At 42.4% G+C, this 23,731-nt stretch overlaps 1 protein-coding gene across 1 annotated transcript; it reads left to right on the top strand.

The window, feature by feature from the left end:
- The first annotated feature begins 4,551 nt into the window (after window positions 1-4,551).
- On the top strand, window positions 4,552-9,932 carry krt8 (keratin 8). Its single transcript, XM_084367463.1, has 8 exons — window positions 4,552-5,086; window positions 6,633-6,841; window positions 7,469-7,529; window positions 7,648-7,743; window positions 8,016-8,180; window positions 8,310-8,435; window positions 8,543-8,807; window positions 8,945-9,932. Exons 1-8 carry the CDS (start codon window positions 4,682-4,684, stop codon window positions 9,250-9,252), a joined length of 1,635 nt encoding a protein of 544 aa, XP_084223589.1. The 5' UTR covers window positions 4,552-4,681; the 3' UTR covers window positions 9,253-9,932.
- The last annotated feature ends 13,799 nt before the right edge of the window (window positions 9,933-23,731 follow it).

The following is a 23,731-nucleotide window of genomic DNA, read 5'->3' as shown; positions in this document are numbered from 1 at the left end:
GACAAATCAAATGTTTTATGGGTGTCACAGGTGTGATGGTTTCTTGACTTAAGAGCAGTGTTGAAACCATCTGTTTATCAAAGGTCTAAGAATTACAATGAATAATGTTGCAATGAGTTCATTTATGTGTAAAAAAAGAAGAGTGAAGAATAAGACATCGGAAATCAATACTGAATGACTTAAATTCTCAATATCTCCAGTAAAAAAACAGGTAGAATTAACAACAATGTGTATGATATGCAAATATATAAATAGGGGTTAAATAATAGGAAACTAAATTTAAAACAAAAATAAATCTAAACTGGAGCAGGAAAGAGTCTTCTGCTGGTTGCTAAGGCACAGTAGAGAAGACAAACAATAATGGAAACGTTGTACCATCCAGTCAAGTGAAGAGAGTAAAGAAAAAAGCGGTCCCAAACCGAGTCACTATCAGAGTTATCTTGTTGTTTGCACCCCTGATAAATGCAAAAAAGGTGGTGCAATCAAATGTTTAAATCTAATGTACTGAATAAGCTGTAAACACTGTGGGATTCTGAATTACATGTATTTTCTAAAACTCTGTTTCTGGACTTTGGATCTTGTATAGCTATAATAAATAAATGAATTAATACATAAATAAAAAACTCTGTTAAATGGCACAATCACGTAAACACAAGCAAAATAGCTGTGACAAACATACATACTCTACAGTCTGAAGAGGCGGCCTGGCGCACAAGTTACTCCTTACTTTTCTAGTTGTGTGTTCTGTGCTAACCGGGTTAGCTTGGCTTAGGGGCTGTGTGCTTTGTGCTGACATTAGCCACTGAATGACGCTGTTGCTGGCTCTGTTCTTCAGCTCAGGGGGGTATGTGCTTTGTGCTATTTGGTTAGAAGCTGAGCCACAGTCTGTCGATGCCACTGCTGCTCACTTGTTTTTTGGCTCAGGGGCTGTGTGCTTTGTGCTACTGAGTTAGCTAGCGGCTGAAGAGCAGGCTCAGCGGCTGTGTACTGCGAGCGCATTGTCGTCATTGCTGAACATACCCAATTACCTCATGTCTCACTCAGATGTAGGAAAACAGCTAACATAATTACAATTAACATAAACAACAAACACGGCTATTGTTAGCACTCACTTGTGTCAAGCTAGCATGTTAGTATTGGGAAACTTTGGCTGCACTTTCTCTTCCATTCTTGTGCCACTAGTTTGCTAATAGCTTTAGCAATACATCCATAGCCTTGCGGAAGAGTCATGAGCAGTGAGTGAACAGGCATGTCAGTTTAGATTTTCTACAAATAACTTAACAACCTTTGTTTTAAGTCCAGAATGCTACTTTTATAAGTTTGATATGGCCCCTGAAAGAAACTGGTTCATACTACAAACAGGAATGCAGAACTTTATTAGACTTCTAAGAGTCACTTAGTCAGAGTAATGAGAGTCATACGATGACCAAAAACAAGTTTCATAATTCATTGTGGAATGGCTGAAATTCAATTACACATCCAAGCGCTATGAGAGAGATCTCTTCTTGTTGCTATGGGGTTTTTGAATCAACATCCCACATGATTCAAAACCTGCTGATAATATATGATCACTGTGATTTCACTGCAGTCATGTGAATTTCACAAAGCAAAGAGGAAATTCCCTCTGGCACTCTTTATACAGGAGTTTTTTTATGTGGCGAAAGCTCAAACTTACATTCACACCATCACATCGATATTGCCACATGTTCTTTTTTAGGATGACTGAGTCAGTCCCTCTGTGCCTCGCTACTTTGCGCACTGCAGTTGCAAATGCCCCGCTCTAGAGCTGGCATCCATTTAGACTGAAAGAAGATGGGCGTGTATTTTATTTCCGTATGTTTCCATGGTGATAATGAGGCCAAGAGCCACTGGCGGGAAAATAAGACAGTCAGAGAGATGGAGGATAGAGGGTATGGTGGAAGGGGTTGGATTGGTAATGCCAAGGCTGATGACTCATTGTGGTGAGGGACTGGAGGAGGAAATGAATGAGGGAGGAGAGGAAGGCAGGGCTGGGATTGGTGGAAGGACAGTTGAAGGTTGAGCCAACATTGTATAGTTTCATCCTGGTGAGAAACATTGCTAAGGTGCAGTATATTCGCAGGAATGATAGGAGCAATAGTGGCTGTTATCAGTGTGGCATGACAAATCTTTTCTGATTTACACAGTGACTTGTTCCCTTGGGAAGAAGCGTCAGTTATGTTTATAGACAATAACAATGCATCACAACTCATGCCAGGTAGACAGATGGACACACACAAGCAGACTTAGACTTAGACTTACAATTAAAATATGAAGTATATCAAAAAAAACCAAAAAATCATAATAAGAATAATAAATATCAAAAACAGAAACATATTGAAAGTACAAATTATTAAAAGTGACATTGTTGGGTTCAGTAGTGCAAATATTTTGAGGAAACAAGGTATCCAGAATAAACGACAATCGTCACTTAGAGTTCAGCAGTCTGATGACATGGGGGAAAAGCTCTTACAGAGCATAGTTGTATATTAGCATTAATGAACTTGACACTTGCATTCATTGTTTTTAAAAGCCTGAGGCAGAATGGACTAGCCTGACGTTATTCTTGTTTGACAGTAATTAGGGCCAGCTGGTTAGTGCAGTTCACCTGGTTTGCAGTTACAAGCATACAAAACAGTACATGTGGTATGTGTTATAGTCAGAACAACGCTTGGGGGTTGCATACAGCCGGCAGCAGCCAAGGAATTCTGAGCCCTTGAGCATCCAAAACTGTGAACACTCCTCCTCTTATGTACAATATTGCTTTGGTAATAAAATTGTCGAATATGGTCAGTATTTTAGTTAAAATCATAAAAAATGATCAAAAAAAATTGAACTAACATCATCTACAGACTGAAGAAATAACAGTGTTGACATTATGTCAAACATGTCTCTATACTGTGCTGCAGATATGTCTTCTGAAGTTAGCATGCTCACCAGCTAGCCCCACGGAGGCCCGGTTGAGCCGGTGGTAACTCCCTGCTTGATCCTTGTCTGGGCTCGGGTAACCACCGGTCAGCTATAGGGTCACTTAGCTCCACAGCTGACTGAGCTAGTTGCTAACAGCATCTTTTCGCTACAGCAAAGTATAACAAGCAGCAGTTACCAGTTATGCTGCCCCGTCTTGTTTTGGAGCTACCTTTAAATTCTGGCTATTTCTTACACCTTTATAAATGCTAGTATATTAATGATAATAAAAGCAACATTATGTAGAAATTGGCATTTTGTGCAATTTGGCGCCCCCCACGGTTTCTGAGTGCAAAACCACTGTTGTAAATAGAAATCCCAGTTCTCTAACAGTTCAGATGTAATGTAGGTGCTAACTACAAACAAAACTCACAACATCATAACAGTGTTATGTGTTGAAGTAAACATGTAACGTTGTGATCCTACCCCCCTCACTGAAGTTACACAGTGCAGAAGCAAGTGATAGTAGGGCAGAGTGGCTGAGACAGAGACACCATTCACCCTGTTACAAGACACTGTACCATCAACATGATTCTGAAGCTGTTATTAAAAAAAACAAAAACATAATGTTGCTTTAATAACATAATAATAATAATATATACATGTTGACTGAGTGACTTTTACAACTGAGTTTGATGGTGTATGCTAACACTATTCAAGATGCACCCATCCTTTACCCCCAATGCAGTATATGATGAGTGATGGGAGTTAAAGAAAAAGTTCAACATTTTTGGAAATAAGCTTATTTGCTTTCTTGCCGAGAGTCAGATGAAAATATGAGTCCCACCCTTGTATGTGGCCAATAAACTACGAATTTAAAGCCAGCTAGCATTTAGCTGCTTAACATAAAGCCTGGAAAGAGGGAGAAAAGTACAAAAATCTACCTACCAACACCTCTAAGCTCCACTTCCACCTCTACTTCTTACTAGTTTTGTTCATCACCAGTTGTAGTTTTATGCTGTGTTATGTAATAACTTCCTGTGCATTTCAATATGTAAAGCAGCTGAAGGAGCTTGTAGCTGTAGCTGATCTATGGACTACATGGATCTAGTGACGTTGGTGTAATATCTCTTAGCATTTTAGTCCAAACAGTGAACTTCTAATCAACCACCCACCAAGTGATCGACCCCAGCACACACACACACACACACACACACACACACACACACACACACACACACACACACTACACTACACTTTCTCTGATACATACTGCAGCTGCTGCAGCATACAAATGATTATCTGTTAAGTTTGACCAGACCTCCGACACGTAGAATCAGCTGTGGTGTGTTTAATTACTTCTACCTGGACACACACTCACACGAGAGGAGAGAGCAGAGAAATACAACCACTCCACAATCCTCTCTAAAGACCAGGTTTTCTCTAACAACAGAGAATCTTGTAGAAAGACCAGGTAATGGTTTTGAATGACTGCCCTATGTGTCATACAAGTGTAATGTTACAGCCCTGCCTCCCTCTCTCACCCAGACCTGCAGCCAATGGCAGCTCACCACATTCCCCTCCCACAGCCACAGGCTTTAAAACTCCTCCGTAGTTTCTTCTCCTTTCTATCCACTCTGGTCTCTCCCCTCTGCTGGCCTGCCTGCCTGCCTGCCTGCCTTGCCAACCAAGCCATTTGGTCTGACCTTCCCAGACTTCATTCATCCAAGAGAAAGAAACTAATCCAGATTTCAGAATGTCATCTTATAATCGCACCACTTACAGTGTGAAGAGCTCTTCTGCACCAAGGAGCTTCAGCAGCAACTCCTACGCTGGACCAGGTATTAATGCCCGCAGGAGCTACAGTGTCAAGAGCTCCTTCGCAGGAGGCAACAGAGGCTATGGAGGAGGCATCACCAGCTCATCTTCCTATGGCCTGGGCTCAAGCATGGGTGGTGGAAGCATGGGAATGGGCATGGGCATGGGTATGGGCATGAGTGGCGGCATGGTTTCTCAGGCCCCCATCACCGCTGTGACTGTGAACAGGAGCCTGCTGGCCCCCCTGAACCTCGAGATCGACCCCACAATCCAGGCTGTCCGCACCCAGGAGAAGGAGCAGATCAAGACCCTCAACAACCGCTTTGCTTCCTTCATTGACAAGGTAAGAACTTGTAAAAGAGAGCAGACACCGGTGCGTGTCAAACATTGCCTTGTTCTTGTCTTCAAACACACAGAAACTGCTTTAGGTGGGTGGAAAGTTAAGTCATAGTGGGGCAAAAAGCTGAACGTTCCTCTACAGTGTTGTGACATTGTTATGCAATATTTGAGATAGATATCCATATGTTTGCCACATGTCCTGTATCGCTGATATCTGCTCTCAAAAGTTGATTTATTCCCCCCTCTGCTGTCGCCACCTCCCACATTCAGGGCAGAAAAAATGAATGTGCTGCAGCTCAAACACCATCTTTTGGCTCGGGCTGCCCTTTTATAGTGATGAAAAACAGACTTGCCGACAGGAGAGACCGACAGAGACAAAGAAAGAGAGAGAGAGAAAGCAAAGGGTGTGTCAGGGCAGAGCTCAGGGCTTGTGATAAGAGTTACCTTGGGAATGGTCCCTCCCTCAGCTGGGGTGTGGCTCTTTCTGCTGCCGTGGTGGCCCCCACCCCTCCCAGACACACACACAGTCAGTACTGAGTGGCATTGTTACCTTAATATCTTCTTTTACAGTGAGACATTTTAAAAGGAGTGTCCACTGGGAGTACGAATAACTTTTCATTATTCAAATCAGCCTTTAAGTCCAGCATTTATGCAAGAGTCAGTAGTGTGTGTGTCCTCTGAGGCCTCAGCAGTGGGTTAATATTTAAAAAGGCTTCAAGGTTTCATGTTCTCATCAACGGCAGCTGACTGGCTACATATCAACTCTCCTTGTCCAGGCGCAATGATCAAAAGTAGATAAAGTGCATTTTGCATGCTTCAAGAAAAACCAGATAAACTTCCACTGTTATCTTGCAGTTATCTTGCATTTCAATTGGAGGCACTTTACTATCTGTGCTTACTCCAGTTCAGAGGACCATTGGTTATTGTTGAGATGTCCTCTGTAGAGTGCAAAGGTCCACCGAGTCGCTACTTTGCCTTTATTGTTCACAAATATGCAAACTCCCCCCACCAACACCCCCCTGACTCTCTACTCCCTTGTCCTCCCTCATCACATCTATGACACAGTTAAATATTTACCTTTCTGCATCTGTCTTGGGAAGCAGCTTTGCCTCACCCCCATCTCTCTATGGCTGCGAACCTCACCGGTACAAAAACAGGAAGACAGGCAGGAGAAGGGGTTAACTAGCTCCATTCCTCCATCACCGGCTTTTTCCAACCTCGTACTGTTCTCACTCCCCTTCTACCTCCTGTCAGGATGCACATACGTCAGGCCTTCCTTTGGAAAAGCACAGCCACTCTGGAAACATGGCCAACAGCAGCTTACAATGTCCAAAGATAGATAAGAACAACAAAGAGAAGGAGCCGTGGCGAGGTTGGACCTGATGATTGATTATTAGGCGATGTCAGAGCAGAGCAGAGTTACATAATTGATTCAAACCAAATTTCATTATAACCCTAACCCTAAACAAGCATGTAAGTCTGATTCTTGACGCTTTTTGATTGGTTGCTTGATAATAACCCTGATAAACAACCCTAATTTTTCTTTTCAGGTCCGCTTCCTGGAGCAGCAGAACAAAATGCTTGAGACCAAGTGGAACCTGCTGCAGGGACAGACCACAACCCGCTCCAACATTGACGCCATGTTCGAGGCCTACATCGCCAACCTGCGCAGACAGTTGGACAGCCTGGGCAACGACAAGATGAAGCTGGAGGCCGACCTGCACAACATGCAGGGCCTGGTGGAGGACTTCAAGAACAAGTGAGTGTGGAGGGGGCAACGGGGGCTAAAAGTGAACCGTAAAGAACCATTGAATGATCAAGGATTCATCTTTTACATCTAGGATGAACTGGACAGTTCAAAACGCAAAGAAACTGTTCATAAGAATAGTAAAGAATGATAAAATAAAGCTGGATTTGTTCAGTGTCAAAGAGTTCAGGAGAACACTGAGTTAATCTTTCTGTGGACTACTCCCTACATCTGTCCATTGTCTTGCGTCATAAAAACTCCTGGGAATTACAACACTTAGAAAGCATGTTCATCACATATGACTAAAGGTTTAAATCATTTTTGCATGGATGCATGGGTACACTTTAGCATGGATGCGCCAATGCTGACACACACGTATCCCTATCAAATACAGGTTCTATAGCGCAGCACATGTGTCAATTATCCACAGTCAAATGGAGCATATCAGAGTCCCAAGGGAGAAATATCAGTAACACCTAAAGCTTGGCTCTGAGTCAACAGAAACTCTGTGAGGCAAATGTCCCACCGGGGTTCCGGCGTTAGGGATGGACTACTTGCGCCTCCTAGTGTTGAATTATCATATGATATTTCAAACTGAGATGAAACTCTTCTAACTGTGAACTATTTTTTTCCTCTCAGGTATGAAGATGAGATCAACAAGCGCACAGAGTGTGAGAACGACTTTGTCCTCATCAAGAAGGTCAGCATTATCGTTTTTGCTCAACTTCTTCGTCTTCGAGCTGCAATTTATTATCCCATGAAGACCATTTCAGTTCCCTGTGAAAGCTCATTCTAACAATTATCTGTGTTGGTTGCAGGATGTCGATGAGGCCTACATGAATAAGGTCGAGCTGGAGGCCAAGCTGGAGAGTCTGACAGACGAGATCAACTTCCTCAGGTCGATCTACGAGGAGGTACGGCACAAAACGGGGCTGTTTGTTTCCTAATTCCTCTCCTAGCTTTGAAACTGCCAACCTTCAAACTGCATCCTGCTTTTATCAGCATTACTCCTTATTTATCGATCCAGTTATATCATACTCCAGATGTTTGTGGTCCAACCCACATTTTCTCAGCATCTGTTTCACATCTTGACTCACTTCTTGTACCATCCCTGAATCAGCTAGATTGGTTTTCTCGATGAGGTGCGGTTGAATAATCTCTCTGATAATTTTTTGTACTTCTTCAGGAACTTCGTGAACTCCAGAGCCAGATCAAGGACACTTCAGTCATTGTTGAGATGGATAACAGCCGCAACCTGGACATGGACTCCATTGTGGCCGAAGTCAAGGCTCAGTATGAAGACATTGCCAACCGAAGCCGTGCCGAGGCAGAGACATGGTACAAGACCAAGGTGATGGAGAACTCCTTTCAAATTTTTCTTACGTTCAGGTCATTTGGGAAGACATTAGAAACAGTGAATACAGTGCTCTCATCAGTATGTTTGCTAGTTCGTCATGTTGATTTGCTGTTGTTTGTTTAGTATGAGGAGATGCAGACATCTGCCACCAGATACGGAGACGATCTGAGAGCAAGCAAGACAGAAATTGCAGATCTGAACCGCATGATCCAGAGACTGACATCAGAGATTGATTCCGTCAAGGGACAGGTGAGGAAAAAGTGTTTTGGCACCATGGTCTGTTGAGCCATTTTTAGTGTCGTTTAACAATCAGGATAGTGGACAAAGCCTTATTTTTTTTTTTATCTCCTCCTCAGCGTGCCAACCTGGAGGCCCAGATCGCTGAGGCTGAGGAGCGGGGTGAGATGGCAGTGAAGGACGCCAAGGCTCGCATCAGAGACCTGGAAGAGGCCCTGCAGAGAGCCAAACAGGACATGGCCCGCCAGATCAGAGAATACCAGGACCTGATGAACGTCAAGCTGGCTCTGGACATTGAGATCGCCACATACAGGAAACTGCTGGAGGGAGAGGAGGACAGGCTGGCGACCGGCATCAAGGCTATCAACATCTCCCAACAGAGCAGTAAGTCATCTTCGTCAATCTCGCCTTTATTGTCTTTGAACAGTCTTCAGTGATTGTTTTTTGTTACATTCTTGAGTTTTAACAGATTCCACAATATTCCAAGTTTAACTGTTTTCCTACCTCCCTGCTCTCAACAGCAAGCTACGGCGGTTTCCCCGTGGACAGCATGAAGGCCAACTACAACTACTCCAGCGGCTACAGCAGCGGATATGGCAGCGGCAGCGGATATGGCAGCGGCAGCGGATATGGCGGCGGCAGTGCGTATGGTGGCGGCAGTGCATATGGCAGCGGCAGCGGATATAGCAGTGGATTGGGCGGCTTCAGCGGAGGCAGCTCCAGCGGCTACACCACCACCACCCAGAGCAAGAAGAACGTCGTTATCAAGATGATTGAGACCAAGGACGGCAGAGTGGTGTCTGAGTCCTCTGAGGTCATTGAGGATTGAGCTGTAGTTTAGAGGTGTAGCTACCTGTCTGCTATCTCCTCTGCCTCTCTGGTAGTTTTATACTTACATTTCACCCCCCCAACTATCGTAAAAACGCTTTCAGCCACTCTTTAATAGAGCCTAATGATGTTTTTCATGAAGCAATAAATGATCCTAACACTACCAAAGATCTGAAAGGGACCAAAGAGTTTATTTTGTATGTCTGATGTCTGACTCAGTACTAAAAAATAGTTTTGTCTCACAAAGTGAGATAAAAACTGGGCAAATTGCAACTTTGAAGAAAAAATATGTATAACACTCCCTTGAAAAGTACAGCTATTTCATACAGGAAAGGCTGTTTCCTTCAAAATGGGGTTGCATAGAATGGACAGTGGTTTTGTCAAAGGAATGTGAATGTACTGAAACAGTGGTTCAGCGTTGTTGGTCAACTAATGTCTTAAAATTGCCTGCTACAGTAGGTAGTGCATGTCTTCCCTGTGCGTGTAACTGAAACTGTTTGACCCCTTAGGAGACTGCCCACGTCAAACTGTTGTCCTGAGGTGCTGTTTTTGCTACCGAACCAAATAAAGATGTGTTTACTGAAGAAAAATGTGTGCGTTTTGATGACTCAAAGAGAAAGAGAGAACTGTAGTAGAGGAATATTAACTTGAATGCCAATAAATCTGACAGGAATAATTTTAGGTACCTGAGCAGTGGAGAATATGTAATCAGTGAAGTTCTGTGTAGGATTTAGGAGGATCTACTGGCAGAAATGATGTATAATATTCATCATTATGTTTTAGCATAATCACCAGAAACTTGGAAAAAATTTTCCATGTTTGTTCCCTTATGCTCTGGCTACACTGAACATTTAATGTCTGTGCATAGAGTTATAGGAGTCACAGGCTAAACAACATGGCAAGTTTTTTGTTTTCGGGATGGTTTCAGCTGTGAGTTTGTGTAATATGGGTTAGTTAATATGTACAGATGGTAAGCTAGATAGAGTTACTAAGCAACCAAGACGTTCCCAAACCTTTATATGAATATATATATATATATATATTTATATATATATATATATATATATATAGAGAGAGAGAGAGAGAGAGAGAGAGCTGGACTACTGAGTATGTTTTATAGCTTGTGTGTTGCCTTTGATGTTTTATTGACAGGTCATTAGCCTAATTGGCTAGCTAAGAATTACAAGAGTTCAGATTTGTTGACCTTAGGTTGAACAATGCAGTGACTGAGAACCATTTTCACTTGTCATAGCAAGAAAAGCACAAGTGGGTCGTTCTGGGTCAAATTAGGTCGATGTTTTGGTTTACATTTTAGATTTGTTTCCCGAACTTTGTGTATATTGTTAGTGTGGTCATTTTTAGGGTTCACTACTAAAGCCATCAAGTTTGTTAGAGAAGACAAAATCAGACTAATTTGTCAGACTAACAGGCGAATGATTGAAAGGCACATGTCATGCTTTTCATACTGGCCCTTGAAAATGAAAGAAGTGCAAATTGGGTGGTTTGGGGGCCTGAGAAACTCCTCCAAACTATATGCATATGTACATTTCCACATTTTCTGCTCAAGATAATATGCTTGATCGATGTTATGCCAAATTCCAAGGGCTGTAAAATCATCAGGATTGAAGACATGGGGAGAACTTCGAGCCATTGATGCGACATGTGGATGTTGATGTGGACTCATTCCTAGAAACACAATTTTGTCAGTCTATAAGGGGGGACTTTATGTTTTGTGAAGTAACCGATTCCTTCCATGTTATCTTTACTTTTAAAGTGAACAGGATCTGACACAGGATCACCCAGATTTAACTAATACCAGTAATGCTGGCTCTTTTCCATTTAGGTTTCCCAATAGAAACCACAAGTCGATACACAGTGTACCACAGCCTATAATTAATAAGAGTACAAACAGACACACAGACAGAAGTGCATGGAGAAGACATTCAAATAATTACATTGCACAATGTGACCACCAGGTTGCAGCATCTCTCCACTAGAACTGAGTACGTGACCATGCAGGTCAGGACGAACCCTCTCACAGAACACTAGGTTAATGCTGGACACACCCTTATGTGTATGTGTGAGACATATTGCTGGTGTGTTCAATAGAACATAAGAAATAACGCTGACCTGTTGCAATACAAAACAACAAAAGACAACACTAGACTGACGAGAGAAGTTCTTCTAAGGGTTTTACTCTGAGAGGAACATATTTATCTCAGACAGTCTAACTTCTATCTCTCTATCTCATCTGCAAGGTATTATAATTTGTTTTGCATCTATTTATCATGCAGCCTTAAGTCTTGAAGACTGAATAGTGCATGCATGTACATTACATTAAAGATAAATATGTTGGAAGATTCTTGGATCCAGTGAGTCTAATATTCAAACCCTGTGTGTTGATGTCATTGCATCAGACTTAAATAACAGCTGTTTCTTGCTGTCAATCAGACTTTATACATACCAGAGCAGTGAGACAATAAGAGTACAAAGCATTTGCGTGCATGCGTGCCAGAGTGTTTGCTTACTTGGCATACTGGCTCACGACACAGGTTGTCTCAGTGTCCCCCTGCAGCTTCTCAGAAAGTAACTCCTTATCCACAGTGGAAACAACAATGCACTAATGAAAAAGTCTTTGTCTCCCACCAAGGCTCTATGAGCTACAAATGTAAAGTCACAATATGGCATTAACAAAATGATCTCCCTTTAATGAAGTTTACCCAGGAGGGTGGAGCAGTAGGATCCAGCATTTCAGCATGTAGCGACCTGAGCTGGTATCCACTTGACTCTTCCCCACAAGACGGCAGTATTGTGTTGTCAGTCTCCTGCTGGACAACAGGACCTTTCTTCATCTTGTGCTACAAACCCCTTCACATTTTGGAGAATCCGTATTAATAATGAATTTTGCCTAATTGATGCTGTATTATTACTCATCGTGGAGTTCAAGATGTGCAGATTTCAGTGAAGTCTATTGATTCTTAATTTTCAAATGGAACATCTTCGAGGGAAAACACAACGCTGTGTGTGCTACAGTTTATAAAATGCGAGGCAGATGCAGCACTTCCATGCAAAGTCTCATCCTTCGAAGCCGTAAAAGTCTGATTCATAATCATTTATGGGCACACAGCGTGAGCCAACCGACCCTAAAAATGACTTCACTGACATACGCCAACATCGACTCCTCTACTAGCCTCGGAAATGTGTGATTCCACAGAAAGCCCCTGCCTGCGTCCTCACACAAAGATGGCAATGTAACTTTGCAGAAGTTGTTTGAGCCTTGAACCAAACGTCATTAGAAATACATAATGCTGGAAACTGACTGTGCGGGAGCATAACAGCAACCCAGGTACAGTACTTGCAACAACATGATTTTATATTAGCCCGTCTTTAGATAATCTAATTGTCACTGGGGCACTGCCATAATCCACCTCCTTTTATCTCTGTAATGAGTCTTCTACACCAGTTGAAGCTATCAAGTTTTGATGTTGCATATTAGTTCCAGTATCTGCTGGCTTGCAGATGCCAGATTTTTTCTACACATTATAGTTGTTGTGTAATGAGTAGAATCAGTGATGTAATTCTTCATACAGTACTTCAGACCCATCTGTCAGGACTCAGCTCAAAAGATTGGGAATTCAGTCATTATCAACTTACCGCCGCTGAAGGGTTGTTTCATAGTGCACAAAATATTTCTGGAGCTTCGCAGCAGAACAGCGTTGCTACATTCTCCTAAACAACTGAAGTAGATGGGGACTCATGGGAAACTTGCAACAAATAAAAATGACATGGCTCCATAGAGCTCGTCCAGCGTAAACCAAGTCTCCGGAAGCCCTCAATATCTCAAACTGATTTTAAAAGACATTATTAACAGCCCAAGTACAGTTCTTCTGCACAAACTGAAGCGTGTGTGTGTCAGTGTAAATAAAGATCAAAATATATTCAGAATATATGAATATGCTATTATTTTTCATTTCAGAAGTTAACTGCTGGATACAAGATTCTCAGTGTAAGTGCAGTGGAGGCTTCAGGTTTCCACATCACACTTTTGTACGCCGAATACTGGACCAAATCATGCTCGTAGGCCCACTTCTTAAGATCAGATTTTAAATGAGCACAGAGAAAATTGACACTTTCAATTAATGTGTAAACAGCTCTCTAGAGTTGAACTCTGCACATACATCATTCTACACAGTGAAGCTCAAGCATTCAACTGTAGGAACAAGAAGAAGAACGTTAAGTAAACCTTTAATAGCAAAATTCATTCTCTACATTTAACCTGCATTAGGAGCAGAGGGCAGCAGCATGCGGCACCTCGGGACCAACTCCAGTCCTAAGCCACTGATGAGAGAATTAATTGATTAATTAACCTGACATGCATATTTTTGATGGTAGGGGACACCAGAGCACAAACATGGAGAGCACAATGCAAACTCCACACAGAGAGCCCTGCCCTGGCCACTGAGCTGATTCATTGACAAAATAAGAGTATCCAGTCGACTTCAAACAGGCTGTCATTATGAGACATGTCATTATGCTGGGCTTAGTGCTGTTGAGGGTGTAGGCCTCATCGTATCCACCCCTGAATGTTACATCAAGACCTCTGTCTCTCTACTAATTTTAAAGCGCATGTATTTCCCACGCACTTTTACTTCACAGAAACTGGGACAGCAGCCAAGATGCTTCATGTTCAGCTCCAGTGTGTATGAAAAGCACATAGCAGAGAAAGGCAGGTTATGCTAATTTCACACAGTGTTATGATAGCAGATGACAGGCGTTTTTTTATGCATGAGTTGGCTGTTCCAACAGACTACAACTTTCACTCATTGTCCTGACAAGATGACGCCTCCTGCGCCTCATTTTTGTGGTTGTCCTTCAACAATGGTGGCAGAAGTACTCTGATCCTCTACATGAGTAAAAGTACTAACACTACAGTGAGAAAATACTTCGTTAAAATAAATGGGTCCAGTTTTCAAAGTGCCCCGTGCGCTCCCCGTGACCCCAGCTTCACTTTTTATCACTTGTCAATTGGTTATATGGAATTTTGGTTGATAGTTAATCTGTTTAAGAGGTACAATATAACCCTAATCCTAACCCTAACCCCTAACCCTAACCCTAAATCAACTTCTACAACCCTGTGTTGAAGAATGACAAATCAACCTTGAACCTTAAATGTTAGTTTACACTGCATTTACTTAAAGAGGGGAGCAACAGGTCCCGCAAAACATTTTTTTGCCCCAGCACCCTATAACCCGACCCTAGATCAATGCATCATATTTTATGGATAGTCTTATATCTTAAATGTTCAATCCTGATTTGCAAAGTAACCATAGTTGTGAGATAAATGTACAATATTGCTCTCTGAAATGTAATGGAATACAATTTTAAAGTGGCATCCAATGTAGATTCTCATGTAGGGTACAAGAATCTCAACATTTTAATTAAAGGGTGACTCCACCACATTGTTTGTGGCTCCAGAGGAAGCTGCATGTACCCTGATAAATTACCTGGAGGGACCTGCCCTTCCAGCGGCCTAAATGTGGTGAAGTGCCCTCTCTTCACTATAAACATGCTGCAGAAAAGCTGGTGACCATTTCCTTTTTTTCGCCCCTGCCCTTCAAACATCTTGAGTCCACCACTGCCGGTAGCTTTGTTGCTAAAGTAAGCTCCGACTACTGCTAATAGTAACGTCAACTGCTGTTAGTTCGTTCAGCAATACTATACGCTGACTCAGCCCCACAGTACCAGGAGCCAAACCTGGCAAGAAAAGCACCTCGGTACTGCTTGTCCCGTCATCAAACTGACCTCCATCCGCTTGGAGGCTGTGTTCTCACCCGGCCCGCCCGTGTTCAGTGGAAGCTGCCAGTGCAGGGAGAGGCAGCGTTGGGTGGTTAGGGGGCGGGGGTGGCGTAGCCTACGTTCCGCCCTATGACTGCCATCTGTTTTTACAGGAAACACATAGCTATGCCAAAGTAAATAGCATTCCATTAGCCCTTTCATGGGAACTTTAATGTGTAAAATTGGCGGAGTTACTCTTTAAGTCCAGTTTAAATGTACTCAGTTACTTGAGGACTACACTTGCAACATTATACCTCTACCTGTCCTCTTACCTATCTGAAAAAGGTGAATGTGCTGCCGTTTGTCTGTGCAAAGTAGTCTGAAGATAAACTTTATCTTAATCTTGAACCTCAGTGGCAGAATAAGCAGCTGGAGTTCTTCAGGTGGTGTGTTACATAATAATCTCTCCAGGGGTATTTCCTTGCCTCTCTCCCACTACAGTTCATGTTGTCGGAGCAAGGCAAGGTACCCACCCAACCCCCCATTCCCTTCCGTGTCTTACAGTCCCCACAAAAATGGGTGTAAAGAATAGATTAAAAATTGCCAATTAGAAGTTTTCAGAAAACTAAGGGGCTACTCGAGTGTGTGTGTGTGTGTGTGTGTGTGTGTGTGTGTGTGTGTGTGTGGCACAGGGCAGTAGCCATCTCAGTACTCTCATTGTCATTTTTAATCAGACTCACCCAACACAGTTATTACAGCGTTTGCTCTTTTCTGATTGGTGCCTGTAGGCGAGGCTTGTTTTTACCACTGCCAGCAGAAAGCAGGTTGAGGCAAGGCATCAGCATAACTCACGTAGTATGTAAGTATGACACAAGTCAGCTCTGACTCCCAATGAGAAAAAAGGAAAGTGGCTCTTAAATTGGGTTGTAGGTAGGTTTAATGTTCCTGTCAGAGCGTGTCTTCATGCAGAGGCGCCTGGTGCTGGAAGGAGTGGTATAAAAACCAAAGACGATCAAAGTCTCAGCTGATCAACTGATAGAAGTGAAGAAGAACACACAAATCCATCTTTAGCCAACTTGAATAGTATTATAAGGTGCCTCTTTTCTAATCGAAGGGGAAGAATATAACGCAGACTAGTCTGAGCGTGCAGTGTTGGTGCATGTTTATGGGTGTGTGTGTGGGTGTGAAAGGGTGTGGAGGCATAAATCAGAAATAAGAGACAGTGATTCAAACCTCCATGAATGTGTAGTAGAGTACAGCAGCTCAGATGGGTTGCATGGAGACAAAAACACACTTCACTTAAACTCTGCCTCACCACCAGTGGAAATGTCTTGCATATCCATTCAGGTGCAAAAAAGTCACTTACTACTGACTTTCAGTTGATGTCACTTCATTTTAATGCAGTGAAAGGTGTTTTCACAAAAAGCAATCACCTTTTTAACTAGAGGCAGCTTTAAAAAAGTGCACCAGTGATTAAAAAGATGCTTTAAAACTGTGTCATTAATACTATATCTATATTTTATATGTATCTATATTGTGATTTCAGCAATGAAAAACAATCAACCTAAAGACTAACGTTTTTGGACTGGACCTCTGCCCTGGGACATTTTGAATATCTAGCTTCTGATCGTTTCACTCAACATATAGCACTTTTTATTACTTTTTTTTTTTTTACTAATGGTGTTTATTGTAAACTGTCTTTGTAATCAACACAGCTATAATGGGCTCCACCCTCACCTTTTATGCTGTGAGTCAGTGGGTGTGTGAGATGACAGCACCTTTCGGCAAGTGTGAGGGTTCAGATCAACGTTTCATAAAAGCTCAGTCTGTAGGACAATTCATTTATTTACCTTTCTTTTTTGTGTAGGGATCAGTCTTATTGTTGGCTGGTTATTTTAAACAACTTGAGGCTGAGCTGGTTTAGTTGGAGAAACCAGCAAGAGCAAGCTAAATTTCCAAAACATTCAACTGAAAAAGAATCCCACCCCACCTCTTCTTTCAAGCTCTCCCTAGCCAGCTGGGGGATGTGTTAGAGGCTGGTTTGCTTTGTTCAACAAGCTCTCTAAGCTGTTTTTAGTCTAATAAATACATAAAAGATAAACTCTGTTAAGTAACACAATTACTCCAACACAGGCAAATTACTAGGTACAAAGGTACCTCAGTCTGAAAAGGCTACCTAGTCCAGCAGTTACTGCTATCTGCTTTGGTTGTGTGCTTTATGCTAACATTACTGAGTTAGTTGCTAAACAAGTCTGTCAATGTTTGCAGAAGTCTGACTTATTGGCTGTAGACAGTTGGTTGCTCTGTTACTGTTTTCAAATTCCCCATCACTACCTGAAACAACAACAACAACCTCCGTGCTTGCAACCTGCCAAGTTACTCTAACACGAACCCTTTCAGCTAACAGCACGAATGTAAACAAGCTAGCAGCTCTTACCTTTTCTTTTGGTGGGATTTAGCCATTTTAATGCCAGGCCTCACCACCCTGCATGCAAACCAAGATTCCCTGGACTCTATTTAGCAGGGGCACCATCGCTGCATCCTGAGTTAAACATCCCTCAAGACAACTGTGATTGTTTTAAAGACATTCAAACAAACCGAGCGTTTCCCTTCTACAGAATGAGAAATGGTGCTGCATTATCATAATGAACGTAAACAAACAAGGCTATTGTTAGTACTCAGGGCTGTCAAGCTAGCTGCCCTTTCTTTCCGTTCCGTTAGCAATATGTCTACCTAGCCTTGTGGAAGACTCCAGTCATGCGCAAAAAGTGCACAGGTAAAGTGCACGCAGGCAGGCAGGTATGTATGGAGACAAGCAGGTAGGTAAAATACATAACCCTAGCTTTAATAGATAAAGCCTATACTTGCATGTTAACCACTCCCAAAAAGGGAAAGTTTCTGAAAGAATGTCTGATAGGAGTCACCTGATGATGGAGAACACTGATTGAGAGAGTGATAGGCGGTGTTTGTTTTGCTCTTCTTGTTTGTCTGGCGCTGTAAAACAATAGAAGATGATCTAGAAAATCTGTGTTGCCTTGTGCACCATTTCATCTGTCTGGACCTTGCCTGTGACACATAAATCACAGCTCTGGAAAATAAAATCCAGGCCTTGTGACTAACAAAACACTGTCAGGTGCCAAAGATGTGAGTGGCTGATGAGCTTTGTTGACTGTAAGGTGTTACAGTGTTTGGTTCCCATGACAGGGATTGGTGTTCTGCATCCTTTATGGATTCAACAACCAGTCCTTTAGAGATGACAAGTACAAACCATGCAATTCATCATCCATGCTAGTATAATCTGTGGAAGTGACCCCAGTGGCATGCACTTAATTTCTCTCTACCTGTGCTTAAATTGTGCTGACCTTTTAAAACGTGTCAGAGGACTGAATGGAACAAGGTATGATAGGAGGAGAAAGGGGAGTGTAAAAATGCACTCATTTCAGATTTGCTCAGAGGTGTGGCTTTTAGCTTGGGGTGACTGGCATTCTTTACTGACAGAGCTGGCTCACTACATGCCCCGGGCAACCAAGCCTTAATTCTGAGGAGGTGTGGAGAATTGAATGACCATAAATCTGACCATCAATCAGCCCAACAACGCTGTTTAAAAGGCGTACGACAAGATCAATGTCGCAGTGAAAGCTAATGGGCTGAGTTGACAAGCAAATTGTCGCAAACTAGACCCTATCTCACTGTTTTCTATGCATTAACAGTCTCTGCAGCATGTATACTCACTATACTATATATACTTTGCTCTGTTATTACTCAGTAGTGTTAGAGTTATCAAAACGTGTCTTTCTGTGCAACATCAGTAATGAAACTGAACAGTTTGGGCCTTCATCTAACTCTGCAGTGAAATGATGCTGAATGATGTTTTGACCTTTCATCGGGCCTGCTAAGTGTTATGTGTCATTATAACTCTAAGGAGCCTTCTGACAGGTGAAACCACTCTCTAACCCTGAACATCCCGTAAAGCTGCCTTTAAATCTTAAAAGTTCTCAATCAAGCAAAGAGCAGATACTTGGCTGCTTGACCTGCCCTTTTGTATCTGCATAGGCTTAACTAGGTTGTTTGCCTTTAGCCTCTCGAGATACACAGTTTATATCTTCCCCATTTATGACAGTTCAAAGCGTGCAACAGATTTGAGAATGCAAGGAGTGAATAAATGCATTTGGTCACCTTTGAACATGCAGTAGCGCAGCAGGGTCACTATAACTGAATATCAGGCCAGGTTCTTGATTCAGAGCTAAGTAAACTCAACGACGCAAATGCCCAACAAGATCCAGTTAGCATCTGGTGTGACCACCAGAGCGACACATCTGCTTCGCATAGAGCTGATAAGGTTGCTGATTGTGGCCTGTGCAGTGCTGGTCCACTGCACACCTCAGTGGCTGTGCGAAGTTGCGCAAGTGGAACATGCTGTCGCACACGTTGATCCTGACAACATCCCAAACAAGCTCAAGGCCTGACATATCTGATGAGTATACAGGACATGCAAAAACTGGGATGTCGTCATCTTACTGGAATTGTGTCAGGATCCTTGCAACATGAGGCCGTGATTCATCCCTGATAGAACACTTCTCCAAAATGCCAGACACCATCGAAAGTGATCATTTGCCTTCTTAAGTTCATACTAACCACCACCAGTCTGGTCAAGCTGCTGGTGAGGACAATAAGCACATAGATGAGCTTCCCTGATATGCATTCTGCAATAATGATGCTGTTTAATTAGCATCTTGATATGGCAAATAAGGAAACAATTAGTGTTGCATATCTTGAGTGCAGACTGCAGGGTGAGTTCCTGTGAAGTGTGAGGCAGGGTGAGGCGTATGAGGAATGCTTAGTGTACATCAGCAGTTTCAGCGTCTATACTTAACTCATTGCCAAAATCAACCAACGGATAAAGAAAAGAGTAAACAATGTGTCAGTGTGACATGAGCTGACTTTGGGGAGATCATGCTATAAAAGAACCTTTGTGTTGAAGGTCTGTGTAGTTCTTTATTTGGAAGCTGTCTCTGCCAACAATTTTTGGCCAGTCAGAAGTTTGGACACACCTTCTCATTCAATGTTTTTTCTTTATTTTTATTATTTTCTACACTGTAGATTAATACTGAAGACATCAAAACTATGAAGGAACACATATGGATTGTGTAACATTATTCTCATATATACATATGATCTTGAGAATAGCCACCTTTTGCTTTGACAACAGTTTTGCACACTCTTTGCATTCTCTCAATCAGATTCATGAGGTAGACACCTGGAATGGTTTTCCAACAGTCTTGAAGGAGCTCCCAGAGGTGCTGAGCACTTGTTGGCTGCTTTGCCTTCACTCTGCGGTCCAACTCATCCCAAACCATGTCAACTGGGTTTAGGTTGGGTGATTGTGGAGGCCAGGTCATCTGAAGCAGCACTCCATCACTTTCCTTCTTGGCCAAACAGCCATTACAAAGCCTGGAGGTGTGTTTGGGGTCATTGTCCTGTTGGAAAAACAAATGATGGTCCCAGTAAGCGCAAACCAGATGGGATGGCATGTCGCTGCAGAATGCTGTGGTAGCCATGCTGGTTACGTGTGCCTTGAATTTTGAATAAATCACCAACAGTGTCATCAGCAAAGCACCCCAACACCATCACACCTCCTCCATGCTTCACGGTGGGAACCACACATGCAGAAACCACAGCCGCAGAAGACACAGCGGGTGGAACCAAAAATTTTTCACTGGTCTAATGTCCATTTCTTGTGTTTCTAAGCCCAAACACTTCTCTTCTTCTTCTTGTTCTTCCTCAGTAGTGGCTTCTTTCCAGCAATTCGACCATGAAGGCCTGATTCACACAGTCTCCTCTGAACAGTTGATGTTGAGATGTGTCTGCTACTTGGACTCTGAAGCATTTATGTGGGCTCTAATCTGAGGTGCTGGTAATTTGCGGTTTCTGAGGCTGGTAACGCTAATGACCTTATCCTCTGCAGCAGAGGTATCTCTTGGTCTTCCTCTCCTGGGGTGGTACTGCACAACTGCACTTGAGGATACATTCAAAGTTCTTGATATTTTCCAGATTGACTGACCTTCATGTCTTAAAGTAATGATGGACTGTCGTTTCTCTTTACTAAGCAGAGTGGTTCTTGCCATAATATGGATTAGAACAGTGGTCGAATAGCGCTATTCACTGTATTGAACTGTGTACCAACCCTAGCTCTGCACAGCGCAACTTATGGTCTCAAACCAAATCTCATTAAGAAGGCAAGAAATTCCACAAATTAACTCTTGACAAGGCACACCTGTTGATTGAAAACCATTCCAGGTGACGATCTCATGAATCTGAATGAGAGAATGTCAGAAGTGTGCAAAGCTGTCTTCAAAGCAAAAGGTGGCTACTTTGAAGAATATAAAATATAAATCATATTCTGGTTTATTTAACACTTTTTTGTTTACTACATAATTCCATATGTGTTCTTTCTTAGTTTTGATGTCTTCAGTATTAATCTACAATGTAGAAAATAATAAAAATAAAGAATAACCATTGAATGAGAAGGCGTGTCCAAACGTTTGACTGGTACTGTATATATATATATATATATATATATATACATATAAAGTATATCTATCAAGTACTGACTTCATCTGGTAATTGTGGTATAGGGGAAAAAACGCTGTGGCTTAAAACCAATCACAGTCATCCTTGGCAGCCTAGGTGTCGGAGGAAACTTGGTTTGCATGTGGGAAGGTGAGCCCTGGTATTAAAATGACTAAATCCATGCAAAAGAAAAGGTAAAAGCTGCTAGCTTGACTACGTTTGTGCCATTAACAAACAGGTTAATTTTTGTTAAAAACATTCAAAAACTAAAAACTATCAACAGAGTGTGAAGAGTGTGCTAACCAGTTAGCCCATGGCTAGTTTGTACCTCAAGAGGTGGTAGTCTGACAGTCTCCCCCTATGCTACCAGCGTCGGTCTGGCCAGAGTATACTAACGCTCTAGCTGCACAGTTAATTGAGCGCACTACTGTTGCTAACAGCAGCAACAGTTATCAGCAATTAGCATTTACTCAAGTGACATTCTGCCCTCTATTTGCATAGAGTATGAATTCGACAGGTGTTTACTTGCTAGTTTTAGCATGTAGCTGGCTAGCTTGGAGGTTGCTATTGTAGTTTCATGAAGTGATGGGGGTTTTTGAAAACAGTACACACAGAAAGCGGTGGAGGGGGAAAGGTGCCCAATGACAGGCTTTATACCAACCGTCTACATTCAGTTAGTCAGACTACAGCACAGCTAATGAAGGTTAACGTTAACCTTCACCTTCTTCTTCAATGGTTTCTTTGGTGGAAGGTTTGTCTCTTGCTTGATAAATTACAAAACGATCCATTTTGGCTTACACTAGCGATAATACTTAGCCGGCTGACTATTTCACTGTTATGGATAGGTGCTGCACAGTAATTTAGAGTACGGTTAGCTTAGCTTGTTCACATGATTAATCACAGGTAGACCATAATCTGTCGTGTGCAAGTTCCATTTTTAAAAAAAATTAATTTATCTTTACCACCCTGGCTTGCAGGCTCTTGCATAATATTTTGTTAATGCTGCAGTAGCGTGGATGCCTCTGGGTGCATCATCAATCATCTTCACTGAGTGTCTCCATAATGCCACAGTATTATTTCAGATAGCACACAAGTCACATGAAACCACATTTGGTTTCCTATGAATGACTTTTAGACTTCAAGCAATTGTCTTTTAATGACAGAAAAGTGTCAACAGACCCACCTTAACACATTCATTCAAACTGTTCCATGAACTGTCTTTGGACTCAAGTTAAGGTACCATTGAGTGCATGTGTGCATACTGCACCTTTGAGGACGCCACATATACAGTATTGCCTTCAGCTATTTCAGAGAATGGCAATAAACCATTGCGACGCAATGGCATAAGCCAAATGTAACAAACTGAAATGATCTGTACCAGGTATCGCAGTGTTAACCTCAAAGTACGTGACAAACCACTCTCATGGGTGACTCAAGGCCACAGGGCAGCCTGAGCTATAAGGGAGCAGTTTGATTATGCAGCTGTCTGTGATGAGTTTTTATATCACAGCTGTACTGAGGCAAGCTGCCTCATGCTCTGAGAGTGAGCAGGTACACAGGAGATGAGGCCCAATCCAACTCGTCTCTGGGCTACATGTCACTCATACATACAAAAACACTGTCTATATGAACAGCTTAATAAATAATCTCCCTCATTAGTGTGTGCATTCTTTTTAAAGTTCATGCAGTGTCAGGCCATGCAGTATGATTTATGATATGGAGCACACTCATCCAAATGCCTTCAGGTGATTGTAGTTATTTGATGCGGTATAGCAAGACGACCTGCCTGTCAAACCTTTAATGATAGTTTGTGTGTGTGGAAACCAATGAAAACCACGATCTGAGACATTTTCGTAGTTGTTCATCAGTGTGCAGACTGTGATTAGATTGTTGTGCTCATCACTCACATGCTGCGGTGTTACTGTACTTCAAATCTAAGGGCCAAGACACCAAAGAAAAGCGGCGACAAAGGCCTTGCATCGCCTGTGTCTCGGCCAAAAGCCTGCATTGAACACACCGCAAAGACTGCAGCCAACAGCCAACTACAATAGTAGGGATTGGCTTAGGGGGTACAGGGGGGCGATTTCCCCCTGGATCCCTTGTGTTGGAAAAAAACGCCACGAAGGTGCCCAGTT

The sequence above is a fragment of the Pagrus pagrus genome (assembly GCF_965226575.1).
Source record: "Pagrus pagrus genome assembly, chromosome: 11".
NCBI lineage: Eukaryota > Metazoa > Chordata > Actinopteri > Spariformes > Sparidae > Pagrus > Pagrus pagrus.
This window is presented reverse-complemented; position numbering and strand designations above follow the sequence as displayed.

Coding starts and splice junctions, on each gene's coding strand:
- krt8 (XM_084367463.1), top strand. CDS start 4,682: ATGTCATCTTATAATCGCACCACTTACAGTGTGAAGAGCTCTTCTGCA. Junction 5,087..6,632: donor TTGCTTCCTTCATTGACAAG/GTAAGAACTTGT, acceptor TTTTCTTTTCAG/GTCCGCTTCCTGGAGCAGCA. Junction 7,530..7,647: donor ACTTTGTCCTCATCAAGAAG/GTCAGCATTATC, acceptor TGTTGGTTGCAG/GATGTCGATGAGGCCTACAT.